Source organism: Pogoniulus pusillus, chromosome Z (assembly GCF_015220805.1).
Source record: "Pogoniulus pusillus isolate bPogPus1 chromosome Z, bPogPus1.pri, whole genome shotgun sequence".
NCBI classification, from domain to species: domain Eukaryota; kingdom Metazoa; phylum Chordata; class Aves; order Piciformes; family Lybiidae; genus Pogoniulus; species Pogoniulus pusillus.
In genome coordinates, this window is record NC_087309.1 from 96,496,587 (window position 1) to 96,518,648 (window position 22,062).

The 22,062-nt window shown below is 37.9% G+C and overlaps 1 protein-coding gene across 1 annotated transcript in view; it reads right to left on the reverse strand.

Moving 5' to 3' along the window:
• Positions 1-22,062, reverse strand: part of PRDM6 (PR/SET domain 6) — a 77,770-nt gene that overhangs the window by 19,141 nt on the left and 36,567 nt on the right. Inside the window, exon 3 of the mRNA XM_064140495.1 lies at positions 3,473-3,600. Coding sequence (XP_063996565.1) covers positions 3,473-3,600 — 128 coding nt within the window. The remainder of the gene's footprint in view (positions 1-3,472; positions 3,601-22,062) is intronic.

Here is a 22,062-nt window from a genome sequence, read left to right on the forward strand (position 1 = left end):
TTTTACAAGCACTGAGATTTATTAAAAGACAGATATCTTCTTGCCATGTCCCTTTTTAACTGACTTTAGAAATGTTACCCTTTTTGCCCACACAGTACAAACATCTGAATGATGCATACAGTTCAATATGGTCAGTCATTTCAACATCTTCACATTTACTAAGCTAAAGTTAGCATATTTTAGGGGTAAATAGACAACAGGTTTTTTTTCCTTTGAATAAGTTCATTTAGCAAGATGTTTGAAGTAGCATGGCCTTTCATTACAGCAGTACACCACCAGAAAGAAAGATCATGGGTAGTTGAGTAAAACAGACTTTGGTTTAGGGAAATTTAAAAAGGAGTTTAATCTGAATATACAACCATAAAATCATAGCATGCATGGAACATGAGGGTAATGTCAACAATCCTTCAGTAAGTATAAATTAGTGTTACTATAAATGTGATATCATATCGCTCTCTGGGAAAAGAATGGATATTCCTAAACCACTGAATTGGAAATTGAGGGGGGGAAAAAATCTTGGAAACTCTAGCAGAAGAAAAAGAGCCTTGTCTTGATCTTGCACTGATGTAAATAGCTTCAGAGCTATACTCCTACAGTCAAGAGATTTACATGGGGGCAAAAACTGTGTAAGATTAGAATCAGGCACAAGATAAAATAAAAATACTAGCTTGTAGTGACTTTTCCCTTAGGCTTCACATGGAACAGTAAAACATACTCCTGTGAGATGGATAGAAATTCAATATATACAAGAAGACCGCTCTACTCTCACTGAAGGATTACATACCAAAATGATACAGTCAAAGTACCAAGAAATGACCATTTTTTACAACAGCTTATGTAAGGCAGAAAAGCATCTGTAGACCAAAAAAAAAAAAAAAAAAAAAAAAAACCCTGTTAGGCCTCAACTGGTTTTCTGAGTGAAGAATTGCTACAAACGTTAGCCTGAAGTTCAAGATAAAAGTGTTTAGAGTTGGTAGGCCTTAAATTTAGACTTTCTATAAAGAATTGGCTGTAGCAATGCAATTTGTTCCTTGTATAACACTGCAGACATAAGGAGAATCTTTTACCACATTTTTCATGGCAGTGAGATATGCACTTGTCAACATATTTTGTCACCGCAAAGTGGCTCTTGGCAACAGGATCATAAAGATCAATAAAAAAGTGCAGATTCTCAATATTTTACTAGCAGCTGCAAAAATTTCATTTATCTTGTTATTTTCCTCGCTTGCTGCCACCCTGTCTCAGGAGGGCACTGCTAGCTAAGCAGAATGGTTTTCCTACCCTTCTATGAATATCTGACAAAAACTTTCCCCTTTGTGTCTCCCCCTCTACTTCCCTCCTCCTCCTCCTTTCATCTTCTCCCTCTTGTTCTTCCCAGGGTTGCACATTTTGTTAATTCTTTCCACTGTTACATAAAAATGAGGATTGGAGCCCCACCATAAATTACTAGCATCTCCTAACTTGAGAAAAATTGAGTCTACTTTGTACTTCACCCTTGTAACATTTCATCTCTCAGTTTGGCTTCCCTTAACATAAACACAGCAGCCCAGCAAATGAATGTGCTAAAACCAAATGACACACTTTGCCGCTGAAAGAGCAGAACTGTTTTTGAGCAATGGGTGGTCTGTGAGGCTTGGAGTAGGCAGGGGAAAAAAAAGTGTAAGCGTACACCGTCCCTTGCAAACCTACAAAGCTTCCAAAACTCGCAGAAATCTCTGCATGCTGAAGTACATCAAAGGGATTTTTCGATTTTCGGATAATATTTCCTTTGCTGACATGTATTTAGTGTTGTGGTTGGATGACTCATAAAGATAGCTTCATGGCGTCCCAACGCAGTTGAAGCAGAACACATGCCAACAAACATTATTGTCAGCCTCAAAATAAAAACAAAACGTTCAGCTAAGGGTCAATCAATCAAGAGCACTTTGAAGAAAATTCCATTTAGATATTACAAATCATAACAGAATGAATTTAAACCAGCTGACTTTCTGTGAGGAGGACGTCCATGTACAATAAAAATTAGGCCGGTTTTTCAGTGTCCAACTTTTCTATTTTCTTACACTTGGATGCAGTCACTGGTAATGGATGCCAGTTTTTTAAATTGTGTTTTTGTAGATCATTTTATAAAGATCTGAAGTAATCGAAAACAGATCAACAGAGGGAACTCTAAGCAAAAACTCCATCATGAAAGGAGAGTTGTAAAATCCACTTAATACTGACAGATGTGTAATGACTTTCTCATGCTCACTTTTCATTTGGTCTTGTCATATATATATATGTGTGTGTGTGTGTGTATACACATATGTATGCATTGGGGTTTTTTTTTTGTTTTGTTTTTATATATATATATGTATCTGTGCATGCACACACCACCACTCTCATAATTAGTTCACAAGATACCTCAAAAATACTCTTTCATCACAGCAATTGTTATTCATTATCCCACGTGTTTGTTTAAAATCCAGTGGGATTTTAGCTATAGATATCAGATATTTAAGGGTACAATAAAAGATTCACAAAGTATAAGTAGGATTGTTAATTTTTTTTCACTATAACATTATTTAGTCAACTGGCCAGAGAATAAAAAAGCTGAAAATACAACTGAACGATTTTACCATTGTTAAATTGGAACCCTATGGTGTAATCAAACTTTATATGTATTTCATTTTAGCTGTCTTTTGTATGTTTTATTTATAATTTTAAAGGCACTTCAAATAAATTTAAGATTCTTCCTCAAGAAAAGAAACCCTGCTCTCTAAAGCAACTAGTGAAAATCAGGGTTGCTCACTGCAACTGGCAAGCCTGGTGCATTCTTTGATGTTCTTCCGACCACTTTTAATAAGGCCAAGCAGTTGCTTCTGCTTCTGAGGCAAAAGGTTTGTTTATAGATGAGATCATGTATTTATGTAAAGGGTTGTCTGGGTTTTCTGGATATGTATGTGAGTACAAAATAAAATGCTCCATAATTTCTTTACATTTTTCTTCACATATTGACCTCCTCTATGCAATGACATTGGATAGCAGGTGCACTCAATGCATAAGCTTTAGGTGTGTACGTGTCTCATGACTGACTCTCACAAAGTCTTTGGGTTTAGAACTCCTGATGTTTTCCTGCTTCATGTAGCACTTGAATCTTCAAGGGTGGAAGGTTGCTTTCATTAGCTTTCTTCTGATCAGACCATTTATAAACTTGCAGAGGGATCTGTGCAGTGTGGAGGTAATATGGACAACAGAGGGCTATGCTTGTTCTCAGGACTAGCATGCTTACTGCAACAGCCTCTGCTTAGGACAAATAAAGTTAAACTCATCTTTACGATACAATGCAGGTTTCGTATCATGCAGAATGGGCACATTCATGAAAATCCTCCTAATGTCATTGCAATCAAAGGCAGTAATACTGGTGGCACAATCTGAGTTTTCACTAACAAACATTTTTGGTTTGTTGCATTGAGTAAATAAAAAAGTACTTTACCTGTACTGAACCACTGTTAAGTTCTGTTCCCCACAGTGCCGTGCACATCGGATATACCTCATCCAGCTTGACTTACTGGGTTCTCCACCATCAATAAAGTGCTGCAATGTCCCATCTTGGTCATATATCTGGGGAAGATGTCACAAGGTCAAGTAGTGAGAACAAATCATCAGCAATCATTTTCACTGTTTTCTGTTGTCTCTTTGTGCCTTTTCCAGGAATTTATTGCCATGAGATTTGTCATTGTGTACTGATGGTCTTAGAAGTCTACAAGGAGCAGCAGAAAAGTATTTTGGGGGATGCAAGTTAATCATGTTTCTTCTATCAAGCCAATCTTCTTGTATTAAAAATATTTGTGGTGTCTCAAAGATGTGACTGTGTTTCCCAAAGAATATTTAACCTATTTTGACAGACTGGCCTTAAATAATGAACTGCCAGATAAACAAGAAAATCTGGATGTAAAGCCTGCATTGAAATGGCTGGAACATCTGAGCAAGGGGCAGTAGCAATCCCTAAACAAGTATCCCTTCTTTTGCATCTCAATTCCAGAAACAGCATGTACTTCAGCAACCTCACATGATACATTAGGGAGCTGTAAGATTCGTAACACCAAAACAAATGAGACTAAAAGGGGAAAAAAGAGCTGAAGATGCCTTTAGAAGCTCCCTTGAGACACATAATTTTTGAAGTGGTAAATGAGAAATCAGTCCTGAGAGAATCATGGTTTTCCTAAACATGACATCACTGCTAAAGACATTAAAGTCAGTCATGGTAAGTTTAAAAATAGACAGTATGTCTCCATTCAGAACTTGGTGCTGCCTCTGAATTAGAAGAATACAATTGATCTAGAGGCTCTGAAATAAAGAGATGTATGTTTCATGCACACCTGTCCTTCTGAATGATAAAAAGCAGTGCAGACCCTGGTGAAGCATATGGTGGTCTCACAAGATTACTTCGGTAAACTTCAGAAATGCCACTGAACAAATGACTGCTTATCTCAAGCAAATCAGGTCTTTGTGTCACTTGCCTCTGCACTTTAGTAATTCTACCCCAAAAGTGTAATCCCTTTTCAAATTGTATGAGCTTAAATTGATGTGTTTTTGAAAGCACTAATTCTGTTAATTGAAGAGGAAGTAAGCACATATATTTATGCTGAATTGTACATTTCTGAAACAAGAGAATAAAATAATCTCAGAAATTATGTGATGATATTAAATATTTCTGATCTATTAAAGGAGTGTTTCCTATGATGCACACAAAACATACACAGGAATCAGAATCTAGCTCTTTGCTCCACTGCATAAAAGCCTCAAATTTTGAAGCCAGTCTTGCTTTTGCTTTTGACTGTGAAGGACCAGGATTAATCAGGAGCAATATATCTATTGTTAGACCATGGCCAATAGGGAAATCAAGTGTCTGCAGAGATCCTTATCATTTGTTCCTGGGTGACTATGACAAGAACCACATGGAACCCAGACAGATGCTTCTGGGTTGGAGAGCAAGATGCTACCCCAACATACCCCAAAAGTGGAGGAATAAAAAAATCTGAAAGAATCCTTAGAGGCAAATGAATATTGCAATACTGGGGATTTTATTTATTCTTTATATACGGTGGCTTGCTAATCACTAGTAAGAACCTGTTCTTATGTATACTTGTTAATATATGTTGAATATGCAAGCAAAATATGAGAGCAAAATATGCTAAACAATAGACATTTGTAATGGAAATAGAAAGGGTTGGAGGGGGTGGGGTTTTGTTTCTTTTTTGGTGTATTTTGTTTGTTTTGGATTTAGTTTTGGGGTTTTTGGGTTTTGGGTTTTTTTGTTTGGTTGGTTTGTTTTGTTTTTTATTTTTAGAGGAAATCAAACTAGGAAAAGGAAGATAATTAAAAATTAATGACTAACAGTGTTTAACTGGAACCATTTTGCCAGCACCTATCAAAAAAGATTCAGTACTGTGTTTATTATCTATTCTTTTACATGGTGCTTACTAACCTAAAAATGTGTGGCTTAACGTGAGGCAAAACCAATTCCCACACATAAATTGCTGATAGCTTCCTAATCCTCAGATGATATGAAACAGGAAAGAAAGAAGACTGCTATAATCAGTACTGACAGCCATATCTGGATACACAGGGGCTTTACTCAGAACTTCCTGTATATGGGAGCCATGAGCTGAGATGATAAATTATAACTTGCCATGAAAATGAAGGATTAGAACTCTTTCAGTCCTTGGTCTGAAGTAGGAAGGTTTTCTCTACAAGCAGGACTAAATATTTTCAAATGTTTTATTATTGTGAGTACTACTGTATTGCTGTATTATTGCAAGGGAAATTTAGGCTCGAGGTGAGGAGAAAGTTCTTCACTGAGAGAGTGATTGGACACTGGAATGGGCTGCCTGGCGAGGTGGTGGAGTTGCCGTCCCTGGAGCTGTTCAAGGCAGGGTTGGACGTGGCACTTGGTGCCATGGTCTAGCCTTGAGCTCTGTGGTAAAGGGTTGGACGTGATGATCTGTGAGGTCTCTTCCAACCCTGATGATACTGTGATTCTGTGTGAAATACTACTGTATTATGCCCTCCTTTCCTAGTGCAATATTACTGACATTGTAAACAAAGCTGCATAGACAGAATCCATTCCATGACACTCTTCACCCTGTTCTTACAGAAATGAAAACCCATCTGTAAGTAAGCAGAAACTCCAACATTAGAAGAGAAACAGCAAATCTGCTCATTTGTTGCATAACATGGTACAGGTTAAAATCTGGGTTTTGTTTTTTTTTTTTATTAACTGATATGGTTATGATTATTCATATTACCCTTGTGCACAATTTCATATTCATTTTTAAATGGCTTCAAACTGGCAACCTCTGCATAACTGCCTGAGGAAACCACATTAAAGGAGCAAACTGTGGCCTACCGTAACAGAGGAAACACAAACTTGTAGAGCAAGTTGTTAACCCAGGTATTACAGCAAACAATAGGGATATACATATCCATCTGCACCTGTATTACACACACAGGTGTACTTACACACATATATCTTATTACCAAAATTACTCAAAAATCCTCTGATAAATTGATGCTACTGAAAATCTTTGATTTTATCTCTGGATGACTGCACATACCTACATTGGCATAATTTTAAACACATATCAACAGTCCCTTAACAAAGCAAAATACCATTTCTCCAAGTTCTTACAGAGAATGTATGATTTATTTTCCTTCGTATCTCACAAAAATCGTTGATCTAAGCAGTGGGAACTAAATTAGTTATTTCATTTCTCTACTTCAATTATACTTGGAAACATTACCTGAACTGCTTACTGAATCTTTTCCCTCTTCTGACCCAACGTACTTGTTAGCTGCTGTCATTCCTGACTTTTAAGTGTTTGCTGTGGGGTAGCTTTTTGTTTGGTTGATTTGGTTTTTTTGCTTTTGCTTTAAATGTTTTAGAGCTTTAAGACTTCACTGGTTATGTTCTGTTCCAATATTAAGGAATGCATGAGACTACTGGCAGAAACTGAAGTCACTTTCTCATTTACATACCTTGAATTTCTCCTTAGCAGTTCCCTTATAATTCATTAACTCCTTGATAGTTTCTTTATTATGTAAGGGTAGTTTACTGGTGTGCTACATATCAAGAGACTCAGATTGTGAAGCATACTATCATTATGCTATTAATTCCATCCTTTGAATTCAGACTACAATAGAAACAGCTTCATTTTTCAATCAAGTCCAAAGTACAACCAGTTCAATTCGTGTCTTCCCTTATCCATCTTTTATGCTACTTTCCTTGCAAACACCAGTTTACTCAGTTATCAACAGATAAATACAGAAAAGTATGAGGTGTATGACAACATTTCTTGCAGAGTACCACTGACATTCTTTGAGAATGTGTTCCAGTTGGGAAAACAGGAAAAAGCAGGTAAGATACCCACGTGCTGCCAAGGTTCATCTTGCAGTGATGTGCAGATAAAAATTGAACATGAAAAACTGGATGTATTACTTGTTGGATTGGTTACTAATAATCATTTGGAGGCTGTAGATACTGAAACTTACAACCACAAAGCTAATAGCACCACACAATTTCTAAAGCATCTCATATAAGTGAAGCTCTAAAATCTATGAACAACCATTATTATTTTTTGTAAACAGAACAGCAGCTGCTGTAACATCTGTCACTCTGGCCACATACCAAGTCTAGGCAGGACCATGTATGATTTAAGTAGTATTAACAGACAAGGGAGAATGCTAAAAAGCCTTCTAAGAACCCTTGTTTACTTCAGTACCGACATAATATTGCTCACTTGGATAGATGAGAACAAATGTAATTCAAACACTAAACACTTGTTCTGGCATATATGACACAGAATTTTAGAATAAAGGTGTTCTCCACCCACAGATACTGAGAAAGCCCAGGTATGAAACAATTTCATAGAGGAAACAGGGAAAGCAATAATGGTTAGTTTGTTGGAGTTCTTTGCTCTCTGTCTGTTGCTTTCCTATGTTCTGTTTCCATAGACTGACAAGGAATTGTATCCTTAGAATCACAGAATCACAGAAACATTCTGCTTGGAAAGGACCCTCAGGATCATCAAGCCCAACTGTTATCCCTACTCTACAAAGTTCACACTTAAACCATATCCTCAAGCACCACATCCAAACAACTTTTAAACACATCCAGAGTTGGTGACTCAACCACTTTTTTGGGCAGCTCATTCCAATGCCTCATCACTCTTTCTGTGAAAAAGTGTTTCGTAATGTCCGGTCTAAATCTACTCAGCTGCAGCTTGAGACCATTCCCTCTTGTTCTATCATGAATTACCTGTAAGAAGAGACCAGCAACACCTTCTCCCCAACATCCTTTCAGGTAGTTGTAGACAGCAATGAGTTCTCCTCTCAACCTCCTCTTTTTATATCAGCCTCAGCTACCTCAGTCACTATTCATAAGATTTACTTTGAGACCCTTCCTCAGCTTCTTTCCCCTCCTCTGCACTTGCTCCAGCACCTCCACAACCCTCTTGTAATGAGATGTGCAAAACTGAACACAATACTCAAGGCGCGGCCTTGCTAGAGCCAAGTACAAGAGGACAAATGCCTCCCTAAGTCTGCTGAACACAGCATTTCTAATACAAGCCAGGATGTCATTGGCTTTCTTTGCCACCTGGGCACACTTTTTGCTCATATTGAGTTGTTTGTCTATTACAACTCTCAGATCCCTTTCAGCCAGACAGCTTTCCAGCCACACTTCTCCAAGCCTGTAGCATTATTTGGACACTAACATTGGCCCATCAATCCAATCCATCCAAGTCCATCTGTAAAGCCTCTCTACCCTCTTGAAGATCAATACTACAACCTAACCTGGTGTTATCTGCAAGCTTACTGATGATACACTCTATGTCCTCATCAAGGCCATCAATAAAGATGTTAAACAGAAGTGGTCCCAACACTGAGCCCTGTGGGACACCACTTGTGACCAGCCACCAGCTGGATTTAACTCCATTAACCACCAACCTTTGGGCCCTTTCATTCAGCCAGTGCTTTATCCAGCAGAGGTGTGCTTTTCCAAGCCATGAGCAGACAGTTTGTCCACTAGAATTCTGTGATAAAGCGTTAAAAGCTTTTTGGAAGTCTAGGTAGACAATATCTACTGTTTTTCTTCCATCCAGAAATTGTACCTCCATTTTTTTTTTCATTTAGTCAAATAAAAAAGATGTCAGAGTACAATTTAATTGATGTCTCACTTTCCTTGCAAGCAGAAAAAGAAAACACTTGTCCTGAAAGTGGAATTTTTTTCTTTGCAGGTACATTTTTATAGTAACTATCAGAATAATTTTCTGTGTTACAAGACATAAAAAGAGATGTGAAGAAAACCAAAACATTCAGGAATTAAATCTTACCATTAGTAGAGAATCTTTATTTCTGCAATTTGATGGTATTCTATTGATATCACATACATAAGATCACCGGACTTTCAAATCAGCCCTCTTCCCCCACAAGGAGGGCTATCCTTTACTTGAGTGGGAAGATTCACAGAATCATAGAATCAACCAGGTTGGAAAAGACCTCCAAGATCAGCCAGTCCAACCTAGCACCCAGCCCTATCCAGTCAACTAAACCATGGCACTAAGTGCCTCATCCAGGCTTTTCTTGAACACCTCCAGGAACGATGATTTCACCACCTCCCTGGGCAGCCCATTCCAATGGCAAGATAGCAAGGAGTACTTCTGAGAAGTTAATATATTTCATAGGTCATCAACTATGCATATAAAAAACCTGGATGGTATTCTGAACTACTGGACATGTGTAGGAAAAGGTTGTAACATTCTAATGACACAAACTAACATGTCAGGTATTGTGATGGTTCGGGTGTTACCCCCACACACACGCTTTGTAAATCACCCAGACTAGACTCAGCGGCTCTGGAAATTGAATGAAGCTTTTATATTTACAGCTTAGCACAATATGCAAGCAGATATTTACAATATATACAGTTACATACAGAAATATACAAGTTAAAAGTGATACAGAAACACAACTCCCCTCCCAGAAACCTGAGTTCCCAGGAGGGGCTCCCAACCACTCTTCCTCCTTCCTTTCACCCCTCTACCTTACCCAAGATCTTGCCTTATATTCAAGGTAAGTTTTGAGGGTTGGCCAAGGGGGTGAGAAGCAGATGGATTAGTCACACAGACAGCAGGTTAGGTTAGAGAGAGAAGTGCAGCCCACAAAACCCAGAGAGTGACTCCCTTATCTATATTTATATTATTATTCTTATACATCTCAGCAAGCCTGTGAGTGAAGCAGACATCACCATTGTTTCCTTCTCACAGCCTGTGATCTAGTTCTTCTCATCAAAACATTCTAACTAGGCTCAAACTATCACAGGTATGATGCCATATATACAGATTATATTCTTTCTGTCACATTATATGAACCTACAAGCAGAAGCAACACAGCTTCAACTAAATAGAAAACATTTCTCAACTAAATAGAAAACATTGATGTTGGTAGATAATAACAACATTGTATAATCAAATCCTTCACAAAGAATCTCAAATATTTAAATTCTTTGTAAATTGCATACTATCCTTTAGAGTACCTACACAGTAAACAGGAAAATTAGTCTTAACCAGTACAAAGAAATATCTATTAATCACATTGTGATAACTGTAACCTCGTTGCCTCATCAATTTTACTGAATTTATAATAACCAACTACACATATAAACCCAATATGAAAAGAACTCTAGTATACATGTTAGCAACGTCATTTCACTATAAGTAAAAACATTTGGACAGGTTTCATATTAATCTGTACAGAGATTATTTCAGAAAGGCATTAGTTATACATGCCTCATGCATTTGAACTGTGGCTTGAATAGACTAACTGATATATTACTTAAAATATGCATTCAGATTCCTTATGGACAGATATCAGAATGAAAGATATAAATATGCCACAGATAACATCTAAGCTTGTTGTCCTGTGAAGAAGTAAGAATTATAGAGTCATGGAATCGCAGAATCACAGAATGTTAGGTGCTGGAGGGGACCTCTAGAGATTATCTAGTCCAATCAATCCTCCTGCCAAATCAGGATCACCTAGGACAGACTGCACCAAATGCATCCTGGAGGGTTTTGAAAGTCTCCAAAGGAGGCTCCACAATCTCTCTGGGCAGCCTATTCCAGTGCTCTTTACCCTTACAGTAAAGAAATTTCTCCTCGTTTTGAGGTGGAGCTTCCTGTGTTCTAGCTGGTACCTGTTGTTCTTTGTCTTATCACTGGACACCATGGAAAAGAGACTATCACCTTCATCTTGACACTCACCCCTCAGATATTTGTAGACATTAATAAGACCCCTGTGAGTCTTCTCAAGACTAAAAAGCCATTGTTGTCTCAATCTTTCTTCACATGAAAGATGTGCAAGTCCCACAGTGATTCTCCTAGCTCCCTGTTGGACTCTCTTCAGCAGATCCCTGTCTCCCTTGAATGAAGGAGCACAAAACTGGATATAGTATTCCAGGTATGGTCTCACCGGGACAGAGTAAAGGGAGAGGAGAACCTTTCTAGATGCACTGGACACACTTTTCTTGCATCCCTAGATACCATCAGCCCTCTTAGGCACCAGGGCACTCTAGTCTGTACCGATGTCTCATGTTATTCCTTCCCAGACTCTGGATACTTGTCCCTATTGAATTTCGTGAGCTTCAACTTCACCCAACTTTCCATCCTGTCTAGATCTCCTTGAATGGCAGCACAGCTTTCCAGGGTATCAGACATCCCTCGCATTTTCATACCAGTGAAGTTGCTGAGGGTACAATCTATCTTCTCATCCAGATTGTTGATGATGTTGAACAAAACTGGACCCGGTACTGATGCCTGGGGAATACCTCTGACCTCATCTCTGTTGTTAAGCCGGTTTCCAATCCATCTCAAAATCCCATAATGCAACCCACTTTTCTTGAGCTTACCTATGAGGTTATGGGAGACAGCATCAGAAGCCTTGATGAAGCCAGTGTGGATGATATCCACTGCTCTCTCTTCATCTACCCACTTGGTCATGCTTTCATAGAAGGCTACCAGATTAGTCAAGCAAGATCTCCCTTTAGTTGTTTTCCCATGTTGGCTACTTCTGATAACCTTCTTTTCTTCCATGTAGTTAGAGACAGCCTCCAGAATGAGCTGCTCCTTCACCTTTCCGGGGTGGAGGTAAGGCCAACTGCTCTGTAGATGCCTGGGTCTCCCTTCTTGCCATTTTCAAAGAGTGGAGTCACACTGGCTTTTTTTTCCAGTCCTCAGGCATCTCTGATGTTCTCTGTTTTTATTATTATGCAGATAATGATGCCTTTACATATATGTTAAATAAATCCATGTCAATAACTATAAATGGTTCTATATCTTACATGACTTAATAATGGGGTTTTTTTACCATGTAGAAAACACAACGGTTCATTTAAATACATATATTTTTTTATTGGTGGTGTTAATATTACATGAAAGTGGTGCCAGTTTCTTCATACTTCGAATTAGCACAAATATTTTCAAACGTTTTTAACTGTATTGAAGCATTTTGAACTGTTACAAACTATTAATGGAATAGAAATCAGAAATTATTGAAGCAAGGAGGAAACATCAGGAGGCCTCACTGGTTAAAAACAGACTAAAATGTTCTCCAGCATTTGTTGGTGATAATCTTCCTGTGACACAGCACCTCTGTGAAAATACACAGAAATATATCCTGACAGCCAATAGCCTTTAACTGTTCACATCATTCAGAGCAAGTTTTCACAATTAGCCATCTCTGATGTGGAGTGAACATCTTGTAATATCTGCTTAATGTTTCTTCTTTTTAATCTAGCAACCATCTAGCAGATTTTATGCTAAAAAAAAATACTTGCCAAGCCATATTAAAAGCTATTTAGTCTTAATGTTTCTCAAAGGATTATAGCATATGAAACTATAAACACTGTTTTGAACTGTCTGTGATAGGTGAAAGGCTTCATCTCTCACTTAGACGTCAGTCCAGCAAACACTTACACACATGTTGTAGCCCCATTGATCTCAATGGGAGGACTCGTGTGTGAAATCAAGCATCTGTGTAAGCGGTTGGAGGGTTGGGGCCTTGTTCCAAAAACTGTCACAGGAGCAATGCCCTGCTGATTATGTGGACTTCATTAAATTATTTTTTCTAAGGCAAGCCTCAATGGTTTGTTTTGACACTAGCTTATAGAGGTACTGGAACAGGGGAAAATTACATGTAACATAAACTAGTGTTAAACAACAACAGGACTAAAAGGGGAAGACAAAGTGAAGAAAATGCACATGAATTTGGAAACTTGCATACACACAGCAGGTATGCAAAGGGCTGGTGCTCTTGCAGTCTCTGCTGATGTAGTAGAGTATCCTCACTTGCATACCTGGTAGATTCAGTGACAGGACAGAAAAAGCACTTTAGCCATGAATCACTCTGCAATGGAGACATTTTTGTTTGGCATTGATATTTCTGCCCTGGTCACTCCACTATGCTCCTGTGCAGTCCTAGTAGCATAAGACCAATCTGAAGTTGTTCTCTGTAGTCTCATTTATGCGTGACATGGAGCATGAAGAGCAATACTGCTGACAATCTGGTTTGGTATCCAAAGAGACCAGATAGAAAGCAGACTAAAAAGGACATGATGGTTTAAAAACAGAGAGGCAATTGATCAAAACAGAGATAACTCAAGCGGAAGTATCTCATACCAGTTGGGTGGTAAATTTATACCCCAGTATTCATATCAGGGAAGAAGCTGCAAAGAGCCTGTAAGGCCCTGATTCTGAATGCCCTCACTCATCTGGAAAGCCTGTGCTGGTTTGAGGCTAATTGGGATATTTTACTGAGAGAGATTAAATCGTTTGCTGTGAGAAGAAAAAAAAAAAAAAAAAACCACAACAGTACCCTCTATCACCCATTCTTCTGCTGAGAAACACAACTAGTCAAAATATAGATAAGACACTCACTTCTAACACACTTCTCAGCTCTCACTTCTGGCTGTTCCTTCTTTCAGTCTGGTCTGTGTGGCTGTCTCTGCCTTAACTCTAATCCAACCTAACTCCTTTTTCCTCTAACCTCCTTGTCTTCTTTTTGACATCTCACCTCAGATCTCCATATTAATCACGTGAGATATACGTAGGTTGATCTGCTTATTTCTGAAGAGAGGGAAAGAGGAAGAGGGAAGGGGGTTTGGGTAGGGACCCCTCCTGGAGACTCTGATTGTTTCTGGGAGGGGTATTGTGTTTCTCTATTACTTTAAACTTGTATATAACTGTATATATTTGTGTATATAGGCATGTATATTGTGCTGATCTGTAAATATAGCTTCATTCCTTAAGTTGCAACTGAATGAGTCTAGTCTGGGTGATTTCTGAAGTGTAGGGGGGTGGGTAACATCCAAACCATCACAAAGCCTCAATGGACTTTCTCCATAATAAATGTCCTAGGATGATACCCTGAGCCAGAGAATCAAGAGGGTTACGGTGATCTTTATTGCCCCTTGTGCTTCTGAAAACGTTGTTGGTTTCTTTGCAAGGTAATGACTGAATTTGGTCATTTTCTTGCAGCTTCTCAAAGCCTATAGACAGTGCAACATGAAATGGAAAAATGTTCATTTCTTTTTGATTTTTTTTCATTCTTTTACAAGCAATCAAATACTGCAGAAGGGTCATCTGATATTCAGCTGAGATGTTCTTTCATTCTATTTCCATATAGACCACATACTCATCTCGTTGAAGAGTTATTTAAAAGGGTAAAATAGCTAACCACAAACATAATGTGGCAGAGGTAACACATGTAAAAACAAGTTTGGGCAGATTTCATCACTTGACATCAAGGTAGACAGTGCAGATGATACAAGTCAGTGGGTACATAGCTTGTAAGATGACTTACTGATAACTTGGTGACCTTAGAAAAAACACTTAGGACAAAAAGATACTCGTAAATAGAGAATATTCTCAACTACCCTGATTCTAATATGGAAAGTGGAAGTAAACTCAAGGAGAGCACTGAAGGTCTATTTTTCAAATGTGACTGACTTGGGGGTTACTTTACTGTTCACCAGGAGGGTGCTGATGGCACAAAAAGAAAAGTTTTTTTGATCCCTCATTCTTATAATTTCTTTTGAGAAACTTTTCAAAACGTGGTTACAAACTGTGTTTTCATAGCTTTGTGCATAACACTGCAATCCACACAGTGAGTTAGCGCTTCCAAGAAGGCAGCAATGTCTATTGATATCTACCAACCTCAACACTCAGTGATGGTTTCAGACACATTAAGATACATAACATAGAATATATGGCACAGCTATCATTCTGTTCATGAATCTTGCTAAAGCAGGGATTTTGCTTGTTTTGACTTTGAATCATTTGAGACTTCTTATTCTTTTCTTTAATTTTATGACTTCTTTAAGCTTCAATACCATATCTCACTAAGATTTAAAGACTAGTTTAGAAAGGTACTTATCCTCTCAAGCACATTGCTCCTAGAGACCTTAAAGACGTTTTCAATCCCTTAATAAAGCAGACAAAAATCCTTTAGCAAGTTAGCTTTAAAACTGTTACTGAAGTCAATGAGAGTCAAGTTCCTATTGAACACTTTGGAGTTGTACATGCTGTCTTATTTTTAGGAAGGTAAGAGCAGACATATCTAACTTCTTGAGTAAGACTTCTGTCTTAGAATAGGAAATTCTTCTGTTTCCTTTGCAGGTTCCACGAGAGGGTATGGCCTCATTTTAAGCCAGGGACACTTGATGGAATTATGGAGTTCCTGAAAATTGGAAGAGATATCTAGAGATCCTCTTGTCAGCTCACAAGACAGTGATGACCTCCACTATCTTAATTTTTAAATTCCTGACTAATGTTTCGTGGTCCTTCTAAGAGAAAAAAAAAAAAAAGAACCTGGGAAAAAAAAAAAAACAAACCACAAAATAAATCTGAAATTAAATCCTATCCACAAGTGAGCTCACTTTCAAGCAACGTCAAGAATACTGGCAAAAGCATAGCTGCTTAATGTCATAGTTGTGTCTCACTGATAAGAGTTTGGTGCTGGACTAGCATGCAAAGAGTAATGATGGAATCACAGAATGGCAGGAGTTGGAAGGGATGTCTAGACATCATCAAGTCCAACCCCCTGTCAAAGCAAGATCATCCAGGGCAGTCTGCACAGGAGTGTGTCCAGGTGGTTTTGAAAGTCTCAGAGAAGGAGGTTGCACAACATCTCTGGGCAACCTGTTCCAGTGCTCCGTCACCCTCACCATAAAGAAGTGTCTCCTCATGCTGAGGTGAACCTCCTGTGTTTTAGCTGGCACTCATTGTTCCTTGCCCTATTGCTGGGCACCACTGAAAAGTGACTATCACCTTCATCTTCACCCACCTCTCAGGTATTTATAGACACTGATAAGCTGATCCTCTCTCAGACTTTTTCTCCTCTCAAGATTAAACAGTCCCAGCCATCTGAGTCTTCACAGGAGAGCTCCTCAAAGCCTGCAGTCATCCTTGTAGCTCTGCGATGGTGTCTCTCCAACAGATCCGTGTCTTCTTGGATTGGGAATAATGATCAAATGTCTAAGCTTAAGTTTCCACTAGTGTTTCTGATGTCCCTGAACATCCCATTGAGCATCCAGTGACTGCTCCAGAAGGCAGGCAGTTTCTGCCTTACCTGTCAGCCTGCTCTATATGTCTTAGTTTCCAAAATTTAACATGACACTAAGCATCTTTGTTCAGGCAGTGGAATTGCTCTGCAGATGCCTGGGTTCAGGTCTTGCTCTGCAAAAAGATTTGTAATGTGACTTAAAGCAAGTACTGAAACTCTGTGTCTTGCTCCCATGACTACAGAAAACCAGAATTTTTATATTTAGGGCTTTTTGGTTGGTTTTTGGTTTAGGATTGGTTGCGGTTTGGGTTTTTTGGGTTTGTTTGTTTGTTTGTTTTGGGTTTGGTTTTTTTTTTTGTGGGTTTGTGTGTGTGTGTAACATTTGTTCATCTTCACTCTGAGTTTGCAAGTAAATATGGGTAGGAACTCTCCACTGTGTAGAACATCTACCTCAACAAAACACCCATTCACTGTGGCAATCTGAACCCCACAGATAATTCTTTCATTTCTTTTTTAAACATCTCATTAGGGTTCACCATAAATAAGGAATTTCAGTAAAAATGACATATTTTAGAAAGTATTACTTAATTCCTTTGTGAGTTTTAAATAATGAGGCACACTGATATTTTTAGTTTGAAATATTTTGGAATGTCTGGAATGCTAAGTTCCCCAGATGATGATTAAAAGGTCAAGTAATAAAGTATATGATAAACTGTGCCTGAGATTCCTCATAAAACAAATGAGTAATGGCTGTACAAACTGTGTTGCCATGTTTTTATACTGAAAATATGCCTGTGTCGTATTATTCCTTCAAATTTGTAAGATTATAGGATTGTCAGAAAACTAGAATGGTAATAGTTTGCATCTGCTTCAGGGCTGAAGTCAGAGTCAAGAAGCAGATGAAAGAGTTCATTAAGGAGTAGTGCTGGTCTTGCTAGTGGATGCACAAGGGAGAATGTGAAATAGGTTTTTTTTCTTGCCAGAGTTCAGGCCTGGTATTGGTAAGTATCATGTTAAGTTTCTTTGGAAGAGAGTTTGTTTCTGTGAGGATTATAACATTAGATTAGAACATCACTTGAGTCACAATCACAGGAGCTCTCCAGAGCTGTGAAGCATTTGGCATATCTCACTTATCTCTAAGGGTGGCAGGGGCCATCAATACAAAGTGGACCATCAATCAATCTAGGGTCTTCTTCAGATGTTGCCTGTCAGCTGATCAGACGAAGACCTTAGGGAATCAGCTTTCCATTATCAGGATTTGGTCTGTGATCAGAACAAGCCACTGAACCTTTTACTTTTCACTTGGCAAAAACATACACACTGGAAAAAAGTCCTGACAGTTCATTCATTTTGCTCCATCACTGGAGCCAGATGATGTTTGACTGGAGAGACCCACCCTCTTTGATGTTGTGCTCTTTTGAGAGTGCCCTGCTGTGAAAAAAATTTTCTCCTTCCAAATTAAAGAGAAATATTTCTGCGTCCAGCTGTTAAATGTGACGTTTGCCATTTTTCAGTGCCTTGGCTTTGTGCCATCTCACAGGCTGTGTTTCAAGCCTATCTTTCTCCTTTCTCCTTCTCAGCAGCAATATCCACAATGTTTTAGTGTCTTCAACTTCTACGTAACATCAACATTAAAAGGGAAAATATAAGTAATACTGTACTGCTCTGAACTATAACAGCAAAATTTATAAGCATTTCTTCTGTTGTGTCTTTTTTTTTTAATAAAGCCAGTAATAATTCCTTTTATTATGTGAAATGGAGGATAAAAACCTTTAAATACAATCTACCTATAAAAAGTCAACTTCAGTTTCATTCTGATTGCAGTAGGCAAACTCCGCTGAAAGAAAGCCTCTGTAGAATACATCTACCAGTTAAATGAGTGTGGATGGTATTAAAACTTGTTTCATGTGTACTGAGCCTGCATCAAAAAAATGGCATCCGTTCAGCAGCCCTAGCTCTGTTTAAATTAAGACAAACTTCTCATGAAAGCTTGAATAAACATTTAGGTTTAAGTAATCAGAAAAACCTGTATCTTCTCATATTTATTAAGTGCAATTTTTAGAGTTATAAAAAACACTGTCATGAATTGTGTACACTGTAAATAGAGGGTGGACTCATCATTGCAGTGTTTTGCCTATCTATTGGGATAGATCAAAAGCAAGAGGTTCTAACTGCTCTTCAGCTCAAGATTTCGTTTTTTTCTTTTCATTTCCATATTTGCTGACATGGAAAAAGATCAATGTTTGATAGATTTGGGCTGCATCACTGCTGCAGATCTATGCTATGTAATTAACATCAAATTATGACCAGCAAACCTGAGTAACTGCTCATGTATTCATCACGTCTTCATAATGTGAAAATTAAAACCTGGTTGAATGTCTCAGTGGGTGACAATGGACACATTTGAGAAAATTACATAGATGACAATAAAAAAGTCACGCATTTCCCTTTTAGATATCCACATTCTAGATTCATGCCAAGAAAAAGTACACCCCAAGATGATCTGATCTAGAAACAAGCAGTAATGCTGTAGCATGCTCTTCGTTTGCACTAGATGTAACTCATTAATGCAATTTTTAAAATTCTAAAATGGTAGAGATTGACAAATAAATATAAATTAGCCTCTCTCCAAGTGGCAAGCATGGAGCCAAGCTATATTCCACAAGATTTCAGTCTGTTCCCAGAAGCTATCTGATACCTAACAAAAAACCAATATTGGGACTGGAGATACCCAAGCAGCACAGAGACACTGACAGAAACAGTGTTGGGAACTCAATAGTAGACATATGTCCTTGTTTCTGAAATAAATCACCCTCACATGTAAAAGTACATACAAGCCACACACATGTTTCATAGATGACTGTATTTGAATCTATGTGTTGTGTTGCTCCATGACTGTAGAGCACCTGGTTACAAGACTATCACTTATGCTGTTTATGATTGTCCTCTGTCCTTATTTCTAAACAGATTGATTTTTTTTAACTGTTAATTACAACTTTCTCTTCTATATCTAACTGATTTTATCCAAAATCCTCCTTACTAGTCTCCCGTCAGCCACTACCTTCTCATGTTCCTTTTTTCTGTCTCTTATTTATCAAGGCAGCAGAGAAACACCCAAGAATGTCTCATGAGAGTGAAAGCCAAGGAGTGACTGCAAAGGTTTGCATTTGTCTTTTTCTCTATTCCATTCTGCATTTTTTCTGTTTCAACTTTAACACTATGCAGCCTACCTCTACTCTTACAGCTTTTCACAACTCTGCTTTCTGTGCCAAAATGGCATTTTTTTGTCCAAAACAGTTTTAAGTGAAAAGGTTTAGACATGTCATGTATGCTAATACAGATACAGCAGATATATTTTAGAACCAGGAGAGGGTTTTGGTCAGCAAGTTAACTTTGTTATGCAGTATCCTGGAAGTCAATTAATTAATTAGAAATCAATAGAATTGACAATTACAATCCATGTTAAAAAAAAAAAAGTAAACTGATTCATTCAAAATGGGTGTCATTTTTTCACAAGTCTGAATTCTAAAATCAAAACAAAATAAACTACTTATTTTGACTACTTTCCAACCATTCTTAAACTTCAACACCATGGGGAAGTTAATCACTGCTTAGCAGAGCTGCATACATAATCATTTTTGCGGGTATAGCCAGAATCTCATATTGTTTGTAAATCAATAACAAAATGGTTTGTTTTGCTTTGTTTTGTGGGGTTTTTTGGTTTGTTTTTTAAAGTCATTTGGATTATTTCAAGATTTTGTAAACCATAATAAAATGTTTCATTCTAAGCTTATTGAACTTTAAGACTGAGATTCTGAACTGAAAAATGAACTTTCTGTTTAGAAAATGTAAGAACAACATGTTTAGAAGATTTCAAACTATTTTCCCCAAAGTTCTATTCATCAGAAGTTTCCTTGAAACTGGCACTTTTGTGCAAGCAGTTTTAGTTTCTCAGCATTCTCTGGGGGGTGGGGGGGGAAGTGTTTTCTTGGAAAAGACCAACAATTAATAACTAGTTATCTGTTGTATTCCAGTGATGAGTCATTAAAAGCATATGTAAAATTGGTTATGTCACCTTAGAGCTTGCAATCTAAAATGCACAGATAAGGCTGAATGAATCTGGAGACATAGAAAACATGACAAAGTGGTAACCTTTCCCCGCGCCTCTCCTGCCTCTCTCTCCTTCAAGCATAATCACAAAAATTCTCTGCTTAAATACAAAGGCATTAACGGGGAGTTAGACTTCACAGTTTTCCTGAGCTAAGCATGAACTGCCACACTTCTCTGCTGTTAAGAGAAAGCCCCTGGTATTTCCAGTGGGATACAGAGTTCTTCCATCTTCCTCCCATTCATAGAGAAGATAAATCCTGAATCAACATGCAGCCAAGTTAAAATCTAAGCACTTTCTTTTTCCGTTAGTATCCCCTGACTGCCAGTTCATAGTGAAAGTAGATAATTTAAAGTCATATATATATTAGCCCATACACTTAAGCAGAAAGGAAAGGCATACCAAAGAAATGGTGGGAGAAGCTAAGCAACATGTGAAATGGAATGGCACGTTTGTATATTTTAGTAAGGAGCTCATCATGAGGAAAAACTTCCTGGTAAAAACAAGTAAATGAGCCCTTGTTCAGCTTCTTCCTTTTGCTTCACAGACTGCATGCTTACTGTTTGATGGTGATTTTCCTGACTGGCTTGACCACTACAATTGTAAGATAAAGGAATATTAAAAATAGCTGTGTGCAGACTCTAAGTCATATACTCAGATTAACTATTTTTAAATAATTTGATGAAATTTTAATAATAATCAATTTAACCAGAGAGAAACACTTCTTATTTGCAAATGGCAGTTTTATGGTTTCACACAAACATGAATGTCCTAGAACTCACCTTTTTTAATAAGGAGTCTTTTAAAAGACATAAAATATTTGTCCTAATGAAGTAATGGTTTCCTAAGGTTTTGCTTCTTTTCTGTACTGCCTACAGTTTTATGTCTTTGTTGAAACGTGTCACTTCTTAAATTATGATGTTTTCCTAAGTCTACTATATTCTTTTTCTAACCCACACTAAGAAAGCACAATTGTCAGACACTATGTTTTGAGGGCAAATTGACCTTCAGCATATTGTGAATAACATAAATTCCATATTTTATAGTTATTTTGAAAACATTCTTAAACTTAAACCCCTTGGTTTGAACTCCCTCCACCTAACACCACTAAACTAGAGTTTACAATGTTTTCAGCCAAAAATCAAAGTAAAAGGTGAGAGGAGAAGATGAAAAGATGAAAAAGTTCTTCGACACTAGGGAGTCGCTGATACTAGAATCAAGGCCAACTTTAAATAATATACCATACTGAGACAACTTAAACAGCTGCTGCAGTCCCACGACTGCCATTTTATCCTGTTCAAATCTATCTAAAAGCTCTCCAAGGAATTGGGAGTATGGAAAAAGTGAGATGGGAGAGG